This window comes from Dendrobium catenatum, unplaced genomic scaffold, assembly GCF_001605985.2.
Source record: "Dendrobium catenatum unplaced genomic scaffold, ASM160598v2 fragScaff_scaffold_266, whole genome shotgun sequence".
NCBI classification, from domain to species: domain Eukaryota; kingdom Viridiplantae; phylum Streptophyta; class Magnoliopsida; order Asparagales; family Orchidaceae; genus Dendrobium; species Dendrobium catenatum.
Genome location: NW_021318728.1, coordinates 208,562 through 219,114, shown reverse-complemented (window position 1 = coordinate 219,114; position 10,553 = coordinate 208,562). Strand labels below are relative to the sequence as shown.

General features: G+C 32.8%; 1 protein-coding gene across 1 annotated transcript in view; it reads left to right on the top strand.

Moving 5' to 3' along the window:
- The window catches only part of LOC110106195 (U2 small nuclear ribonucleoprotein B''), a 16,584-nt gene extending 11,120 nt beyond the window's left edge, over nucleotides 1-5,464 (top strand). Inside the window, exons 7-10 of the mRNA XM_020835981.2 lie at nucleotides 3,463-3,563; nucleotides 3,660-3,729; nucleotides 4,417-4,499; nucleotides 5,008-5,464. Coding sequence (XP_020691640.1) covers nucleotides 3,463-3,563; nucleotides 3,660-3,729; nucleotides 4,417-4,499; nucleotides 5,008-5,038 — 285 coding nt within the window. The 3' untranslated portion in view covers nucleotides 5,039-5,464. The remainder of the gene's footprint in view (nucleotides 1-3,462; nucleotides 3,564-3,659; nucleotides 3,730-4,416; nucleotides 4,500-5,007) is intronic.
- The last annotated feature ends 5,089 nt before the right edge of the window (nucleotides 5,465-10,553 follow it).

Sequence of the window (10,553 nt, the reverse complement as noted above, 5' to 3'; positions counted from 1 at the left end):
CTAAGATATTTGCTGACACTCTACGAACAATTTGATATGGCCATGGACATACGCTGGATGCAAATGGACGCAAGTTATGCTACTCTTTTCTAGTTATACACTAAATCATTGTTTTCTCATTATTCTGTATTATCTTCTCTAATTTTGCTTTATATAGCTACTAGTTTTTATGCTTGAAAATATGATCTTGAACTTTACAACAAGTTCCTTGTGTATGGTTATATGCCATTACCTTTTTTTTAATTTGTTCTTTTTACCTCAGCAACTATATGCCATCATTTCCATTAAAAATGTCCTTCATATGAATTTTGCTGTATCTTTGCGTGATTGTGTCTCACAGGGCAAGTCCTATGCATGCAGTGTTCCTTTTCAAGTTTTTTTGTACCGTGCATGCCATTGTGTGTAAATGTATTTGATAGCTCTAAAGCATTAAAATGAAGCGAATTCTTTAAAACGAGTCTGGTTTGGAATTTTGTATTCCTAAATAAAAAAAGAAAAAAGTGAACTTGGTTTTTTTTGAGTCTGTATAATGTCTGTTGGTGGCCAAAGAGAATGTCTCAATGGAAGTCTTTCTTTCTGATTACCATCATTCATCAAGATATTTAGCTTTATTTGTCATATCGATTGTTTTAATAGTCCATATAACCTTTTTGCTCAATTTCTCTCCTAAATCTACTTCTTCAAGTTTGTCTCATGTCCTTCAGTCGATATATTTGTGTGCCCGCTTAGAGATGAAGAGGTGGTATAGATAGCATTATTGGTGAATGTGGAGGAGAGCAGAGCACTAGATTTTCTTGCTATGCATGCACTAAAACATCAAAATGGATGGAAGCGTGTCATGTAGGACACATGAATGACTTGTACACTTACGCAATGCGTGTTTGAGATGTGTCCAACACACCATCTCTTTGTCTAACCAAAAAAAAAAAAAATTCATACATGTCCAACTCATATTTCATGAATAAAATTTAGCTTTAGAAGTATATTATATAATAATGTAAGTTAAGCTATATATTTTTTTTATTTTAAAATATAGTAAATAATTTGATGGCTACTTAACACAAATTATATTTTACTTATTTTCGCTCCATTTTCCTTTTGACTTTTTAATTTTATATATATATATATAATAAAATCAATTTTCTCACCTTCAAAACAATTAACTTATAATATATGTGACCGTCTCTTTTTCAATTAAGTTTAAGGTATTTAATAAATTTAAATATATTCCTTATTTTATGAGCATTTTAATTAAAATTATAATTAAATGAATTCATTTCATATTCATTTAATGTGTAAGTAATATATATTAATTTTAAAATTTAATTATGTAATGTTAAATGTGTACATGTGCTCTATATTTTCAATAATAAATATGTCCCTTGTTTGTGTTGTATCATATCTATGCACATGTCTATTTCGATGCATCATAGGTTTCTTGGTTGATTTTCTTTGTATGACATTGAAATTTCAGTCTAATCATCCTGGTTCAAAATATTAATTCCTTCCAGTTGCTACACATTCATTTTTCTTGGCATGGTGGTCTAATCATGATCATGAGAGGCTTTATGTCGGCCTGATTCTACTACGTTCAACTCGTGCTGTATTTGTGTCCTCATTTTAATTTTCTAGCATATAATGGCAATTTACCAATTGGCTTGATTCCATAACGTTGAAATGTTGTGCTTGGATGAGGCCATAGCTTTGAACTTAACCCTCATATTAATTTTATGGCTTATTGCATGGGATGGAATGATTAGTTTGCTCTCTGCCTTCTTAGTTAGATGAGATTGGCACATGGCATAAGCATATTTGTGCTCAACTTCTGAAGCACTACGTGCTTATGCTTGGTGTTTCAAAGAAACAATCTTTTCTCTTCTTTCTTGAAGCATGAAGTGATCGTAGCATGTAAATTCTAGTATTGACATCAAGAGATAAGAACATAGAAATTAAGGGTCTGTCGTCATGTGTTCTGGTATCGACATCAAGAGATAACTACATTGAAATTAAGGGTCTGTAAGGGATCACTTTTGTTTTTTTATTTTTGCCTTTGTTTTTAAAATAATGTTTGTTTAGTGTATTTTAATTATTTTTATCTTTTATTTTTAAAAATAAATTAAGTCGTTTTAAAATAAAAATAACTTTCACAACCGACTGCCACCACTACTGCTGCAGCTGTGATCGCCTACCTAGCCTGCTGCTGCCACTGCCATGCTGGCAATTGTCATCACTTCCATATAAATCAACTTATTCGATAGTCAATAAAATAAAAAATATTATGTTTTTGTAATATCAAATATATTTTGTTTCATGTTGAAAGTGATCTCAAATGACCCCTAAAACGATGACATAGAACTAGCGCGATCAAGTTTCAACTAGGAGATGGCATATGGTCTGATTGCAGGTTAGTGGCCTGTCTCACAGCTAAAATAGAAAGTGATGATCTAAATCTGCATGCTTAACTTACGTTGTTCTTTTTAATGTCATTCTTCTTGTTCTTCTACTTATTGTGTAGCCTCTTCCTTAGGTTTCCTTGCCATTCTCCTTTGTTGTTTGTATTTCGAGACTTTTCAAGATAATTTTTTTATATCTTAAAAGCATGCAGCTTGTAGCTGTTGTGCACCTCAGTCTATTTATGTAGGTCTGCTACAGTTTTTTTCTGCTACGAGCTGAGTCAGCTTCTGTTTATGGCATATACTTCTTTGGCTGTTAGATTTCTCTGCTATTCTTCGGCGGTTTTGCATAGCAAATCCTATATTATGGGCACGCAGCTCTTAGTTCTACCACCGCTTTGTTCTTGCAGGCTTGTGTTTGCACTTTAATTTCCTAGCTATCCTCTTTTATTTATTGTGATGTTATACATATCACTTTATTTTGTGCTATTTACATATCTAACACCTAAAACATTAAAATTACATATCTATTACCCATATACAATTTCAATATCAAATATACCACTCATATAATTCATTTCTACCATTCATACCATTTTATAAACTAATATTTCATTTCATGCACCCAAATTTGTTCTATGGATGGTAGGCATGTAATATTAATGTTTTAGGTGTTAGATATGTAAATACCATAAAATAAAGTGGTATTTATGTAAATCTCCCTATAATTTTTTGTTTATAGTTTGCATTTCAATCACTAGTTGTGTGCCTCCCTTCAATATTATTTTCAGTTTCGCTGTTATAGTTATTTTATGTTGTGGGTCATGCAGTTATTAGTTTGCTGTGCTTCAAAGAACTCTTTCTTGGGGCCACACAATGTTACTATGAACCTTTTTTTTAGAAGTATAATTTCATATTTTTTCCCCATATTGATAAAGTTTTTTCTATTTCAAAGAGATGTGACCGTATTCTTCTTCTTGCCAGAAAAAAAATAAAAAAACCTTCATAGAAATTGTTCTATTTTAAAATCGGTCCCATTTTCACCAGTTTTCACCATTTATTATCACAGTCAGAGAAGACGACACGGAATATTCCACCTTGTTCTACTTTGTTTATTGCAAATCTTGGGCCAAATTGTTCTGAAACAGAGCTAAATAAAGCTTTATCGAAGTAAGTCTATCTTCCATTTGAGTGCCTCTCACTGTTATCTTTTTGCTTTGCTAGGTTCTGCTTAATGATCTGGTTTTTAATAATTTGGTATTTAAGGTTTTCTGGTTTCCAAACACTTAAAATGAGAGCGAAATGGGGAATGCCTGTTGCTTTTGCCGACTTCGAGGTATCTTCATCTTTAAGTCTTTAACCAATGCAAATTTACGTAAAATTTTGCATCTCTTTTAGATTTATTATTATTTTTTAAATCTCAGAAGACTGTGGTGATTATTTAAAAAATTTGGTTGTATGAAACCCAACATTGAAGCTCCGTTTGGGATAGCTTTTTTACTGATTTTAAAGTAACTTTTTAATATAAAAATTTTTAGTTAAAAAAATTTTTGCACTAAAAAGTTGCTTTAGAAAGCAGTCGTTTGGGATAACTTTTTACCGCTTCTTAAAGCAATTTTGTAGTACAAAAATTTCAATTTTTATTTTAAGAAATTGCTTTAAGAAACAGTAAGAAAGCCATCCCAAATGAAGCTTAAACCTCTAAGACTCATAAAGTCTTTACTGGAAGTTCCTGCCTACTAATGAAACCGACGTTCATTTATATGAAATTTATATGATTTTATTTTCAAGTAATCGTTTGGGCTGATTTCTGTTGATTGTTTTGTGCCCATAAATTTGACTTCCTGTTTGTAAAAGAAAAAAAATATATATGAAAAACTCTTTTTACATATGATGATGAGCATAAACTTCCCAGAAGGCAGAATTAGTACTTAATGTTTGTGCCATTATTGAAGAAGTTACTCCATTGAAATATTGAATCACCAACCCTTTCTTATTCAGATCAATAAATTTCTTGGTGCAGAACGTTGAATCCTCTACTGCTGCGATGGAAAGCTTGGAAGGCACTTTAATAGACTCGTCTGATCGTGGTGGAATGCATATCGAGTATCCCACCATCCTCGAATAAAAATTTATATATATTTTTTTTCGTTTCTTTATTGATCTTTTCATAATCTACATTCTTTGAAATTTTGTCATCGTAGTGCTGTAAGTTGCTCCATTTAATTATTCCATTTAAGAAGAAACGATCAAAATGATCTCTTGACTCTTTTTATAGGAACAAAATAGTCTTTGAGATGACTTTCTTACTGCTTTATAAAATAACTTTATAGTATAAAATTTATTTTTATACTAGAAAACTGTTTTAAGAAGCAGAAACGAAGCCTTAAACTATATTAAAGGGCCGTTTTGTTCTCTCAAGTCTTTAAAAATGAATCAAAATAGTCATATCAGAGATTATTTTGGTTCATCTTTAAAGAGTTGAATTATCTAAATAATAATTTAATATAGTTGAAGAATATTTTGATTTTTCATAAAAAGTCAATGAATCGTTTTGATCATTTTATCTTCTTATCTTGTCCAACTCTATTAAAATCTCCTTTTTTTTTTCCAGATATGCAAGGTCCAAAATGAGGAGAAACTGATGGAGCTAGGGCTTCTTCGTAAGTCAAATTGTCCTCTGTGTGATATATAATCAGTGCATCGTACACTTTCTGCATATGGAATGTTCTTAATTAGGGGAATGCCTAATCATTCTGCCATTGGAAGTGCTAAATTTTCATTCTAGCTTAGTAATTTTTAAAGCAAAAAGTTGTAATTGCATCACAGGAAATTGGACCTTTTTGTTTCAAGTGCTGTAATATGCTAAAGTTTCTCTCTTAGGGTCTCACATATCTTTGGAAAATGCTACTGACTAAGGCTTTGTTTGGGACGGCTTTCTTATTGCTTCTTGAAGCGGTTTTTTAGTATAAAATTTTTAATTTTTATTCTAGAAAGCAGCTTTATGAAGCAGGAAGAAAGCCGTCCCAAACGAAGCCTAAATTTTCTATCTGCTTTGTTTTCAGAACCTATGTTTTTGTGTCAATTTTGGCGGTCGTGTTTGATATTTTATCCTTTTTATTTTACTTTCTTGTTGAAATGAAATTATTTGGGTGGGTGTAATTGTCTAAGCTCATTTATTTTTTTATTTTGAGCGTGAGCTTGAATCAAGCTCATTTATTGTGCTTGAATTCGGGTATTTCGAAATTTATTAGGCTTTAGCTTGGCTCGATTACTTGAGTAGTTGAGCTTATTGTTCGAAACGCTTGAATTTTAATTGAGATAATTAAAAAAAAAGCACATATATTTTATTATATTATTTAAAATTAATTTAAAATATATTTTAAATATGAACGAGCGGCTTCACATGAATTAAGCAGGTAAGCGCAAGCCCAAATTTGTGGCTTGATTATCTCATATTGTGAGCTTGTTAATGAGTAGAGTTTGAGATGCTTGTGAATATATTTGACTTATTTACATTCCAAACTTAGGTTTTGTTTGAGATAGTTTTCTTATTGTTTTTTAAAATATTTTTTTAATACAAAAATTTTTAGTTTAAGAAATTTTGGTATTAAAAAATTGTTTTAAAAAGTATTAATAAAGCCACAAAGCTAGAAGATAAAAAACATATGTAGTTGTAAATCCTTTTAAGACATTGAACAACAATAATCTCATTTGGTATGAGATAAGCTTAATTTTTGTATTTGGAACTTAGACTATGAAACCTTCCATTTGATATATGAGGATAATTGATAGTATGCTTGAATGAGATAATTCTCTACTCATAAATTCATATGTTAATGTCTTTGCGTCTAGGCAAAAATAGGTTATACATCCGATTTTTATAGTTTTGAATATCCATAAAATTGTGAGATATAAAATAGTTTCGAATTTTATACTTTTTCATTTGTCCCACATTGATATTGTCATCTTTTCTTCTTCCATAAAACTCTACCTCAACTTATTGAGTTCAAGAATGATTGTATTTTTGGCAATAAAAGAGTGTGTCGATTAGTGTAACGTACAAATGAATCATCTTGCAACATGTCCATGGTGATTTCCTCTCCCTTTTGCTTAATGTAAAATAATGATTATTGTGGTCACTCATTCTTATCTTTAAAACACTTTATTTATTTATTTATTATAATAATTATTATTATTATTTTTATCTTTGCAACACTTTTTTTATTTTTTTTATTAATCTCTGCAATACTTAACTTAATATTATGATCTTTTTTAGGTCTGCCTCTATTTTTATAACACAAGTCAAATCAAATACATATAGTTTCCCAATTGAGTCATTGGAATGTTGCCTTTTTTATGTGACCAAATCATCTAAGGAGACTCTCTCTAATCTTATCTTCCAATGGAGCTACTCTAATCTTTTCACGTATATTCTCATTTCGTATCATGTCTCTAAGGGTAAAACAACTCATCCACCTAAGCATCATCATCTCAACAACACTTAATATTATGCTTCTCTTTTAATGGTCAACATTCTACAACATAAAGCATTGCAGATCTCGCCACTATCTTATAAAATTTTCTATCACATAATATGCATGATGTATTCCTCCCTTTCAAGTTTCAACCATCCAACATGAATTATGCTAATAATATTTCTATCTATCTAACTATCATTATAAACAATAGGCTCATCATATCCAAAACATGTACTCTTATTAGTGAATTGTTCACCCAAAGTCACTATCCATACCATTAGACTGTAAGATTGACATCTACAATTCTAGTTTAAATTCAACTCCCTCTCTAGTCTTATAAACAAAGAAGCATCATCAAAATTCATACCTTACGGTGACAATAGATTAGGGTTTGAACGAAGATGCACGCAAAAGGGAGAAAGACTGATACATTTGCAACGACCAAGCTCCCTTTTGCTCAAATTCATCTGCCACAGAAAAACAACAAGGTGTGAGTTCGTATGATACATTTTTGGACCATAAAGCGCACAAAAGGAAGAAAGATGGATACATTCTCAACGAGCAAGCTCTAATTCGACGCAAAAGGAAGGAACATTGTGGAAGGAGCCGAGCAAGGTTGAGCAAGAGATGAGACAGTGGTTGCGAACGAGGAACTTTAGATGCAATAGAAGGAACATCGTTGAAGGAGGCGATGCCACAGGCACATGGAACGTCGCCGAAAAAGCCAAGCAATGTTGCACGTGATCAAGAACAAAACGAAAAAATGAAACAAATGGCCAGTTAGTGTTACTAATGCGATGCATGCTAATTGACTCGATTTAATTCTTGAATCAAAATGAAGCAATTTAAAAATTAGGCTTAAAAATAGATTTTTTTTCCTAGAGATTGCACATCCCCTTGACAGAACTATACCCTAATAGGTTGGGCGGACTGCCAGAATTCGGGGAGGTTCCTAACAAGGCATAGAAGATTTAATATGATTGCCCAACATCCCTTAGACAAAACTGCACCCTAATATACATGCATGCTCATACACATTCACAATCAATTCCTAAATCTAGGAGATCCCTAAGACTAGGTGGTGTGTGCACCCTAAGCATGCAATCAAGTAAAAACTTAATTAATTGAAGGATTAATCAATGAACAGTTAGTCAGTTTAGATTGGGTTGTTTGTGTCGGATTTGCATCGAAATTTGCGCTGCAAATCTGCTGCTGCAAAAAAAAAAAAAGATGACGAATATTTATGTTGCAATTTCGCAGAAAAATATTTCCGCAACAAATCCACCATAAATTGCTGACTTTCCTGAAGTGATTATTCATAGTAGCTAGCATATCTATTAAGGCTTCCTTTGTGACGACTATCTTACTTCTTTAAGTAGTAAAAAAGCCATCCCAAATGAAGTCTAAGACTTCGTTTGAGCCAACTTTCTTACTGTTTTCTAAAGCAATTTTTCAATATAAAAATTTTTAATTCAAAAAAATTTGTACTAAAAAATTGCTTTAAAAAACGATAAGAAAGTTGCCCCAAACGAAATCTAAGTAAAGCAATTGATAAAGAAGTTTGGAGATGTATAGATTTTAATGTGGATCGAGTTAATTAGCACAGTTTTAACTCTAGATAATAGAGAGGAATCAATAGAATTGCGCAAAGGAATATGTGAAGTGAGAGTGAAATTTGGGGCAAATTTATTACAAACATATTATGACATGAGAAGTTAGCACAAGAAGTTATCATTGCCAACGAGGTGTAGTTCTATTCCAATGGTTGGACGAAATAAGAAAAAAGTGAAATAAAATACAAACAAAAAGACTATTAATAAAGCAACCATATTAGCAAGGTGGATATTGAACTAGGGGGTCACACTATTGAACAAGCACTTGGTTCTTGTTAGGAGATGGTGAGATGGGTCAAGTTGGCTTAAGGTTAATTATCTAGGTCTAGCTAAGCAACCTATGTCCTAAATAACCTCAAGCTATTATAGGTCACTTTTTGGTTAATTAAGACTTGGCTCAAGTAATTTGAAGCAGCAGAAGCTCGATGAGTTAAAAGGTATTGTGAAGTGGTCTTAAAACCTTCTAAGAGTTGTAGAGGCACAAGATGCATGCTAAGTAATGTAGCACACATGTGGATGGAGATAATCAAACTAAAAATTTAATAGCAAGATTTAAAGCCCAAATGTAAAAGAAAGATTAAAAAAAATCTCCAATTACAAGAACCCAATCATTAACCTAATAAAGAACCCATATTTATAATTTTTTTTTCATTTAAAAATTTTTATGATCAGTCTTTATATGGTTATGTATGGATGAATTATTAAAAATAGGTGATTGGAATACTTATCATTAATGGCATCCTATTCATTTTTTCCCTCCACTTTTTTTCACTCCATAAGTGGTTGCATAAGAGTTTTGTAATGCTTATAAATATGGGTTGATCTACATTGTAATTTTTAATTTTTTGAAATAAAATAATTTTGTGAAGAAAAATGTTTTTCATTTGTGTGGTAGTTGGTGGCTTCAAATGTGTGTCTTCCTATTGTTTAGATTAGATAGTCATCTTTATTTTTTTTTATATTATTCATTATTCATCTTTAGCACACATTCGAAACTTTTCAATTGTTTCTAGACACCATAAACATTCTCTTACTGTCTTACATTATAAACTAGCAACCAAAATCTTTAAACTATTATAAAACTTCTAGATAGTTCTTGACCCAACCAAGGAATTCTTGGACCTTTTTGCGGGATAGAATATACGTGGCGATATATTTAAAATACTACGTCTTAGCGTTGTACAGATATCCAGCTCATACACAGAGAACAAAAGATATTTTTATGTGGAAAACCCTAGAAAGGTGAAAAACCACGGGGTCTGGCCCAGTTTTAAATGATTCCTCTAGTGTTTGGGTAGATTACAATGTGCTGACTCATCCTTGAGGGCGATCAGATTACAAATGACAATCGTATGGTTGAAATCTAGTGACAAATGGGGATGAACGTCCAGCGTCATTTAGTGGATTGGGAGAAGTCTTGTGCTAGTTGAAAATTCAGACGTTAGTTGGTAACCTGGCGGTGGTTTGGAAGAACTTCTGCATTGGGCGGTGGTCCTCCGGCATTAGATGGTGGTTCGACGGAACTCTGGGCGGCAAGTGATGGTCTGGTAGAACTTCAAGCATCAAGTGGTGATCCAGTAGAACTATGGGCATAAGGTGGTGGTCCGGTAGAAGTAAGGGCCTCAGGTGGTGGTCCGACAGAACTTCGGGCCTTAAGTGGTGGTCTAACGGAACTCATGGTCTCATGAGGTGGTTCGGCGAAGCTCAGGGATTTAGGTGGTGGTCCGGGGGAGCTCAGGGCCTCGGGCGGTGGTCCGACAAAGCCCAGGGCCTTAGGCGGTGGTCCGACGAAAGATGGTTAAGGAGGTAAGGAGGCAAGAGTGATCTCTGATCTATCTCTTTTCTCCTTAGGCTTAGGGTCCCTTTTCAAGAGGAAGGAGGTGTCTATTTATAGATTTCCTAGAGTAGCATGGCCCCTAAATAGGAGGAGGATCAAAGATAAATGGGGAGTGGTTTAGATGGATGACCCATATTGAATCCATTGATTGTAGACCGTTCGCTAGACATTTGGAAGTCTTAATGATGTTAGAATTCTGTGATCTTGGGCTCGTTGAATTCATCTCGTC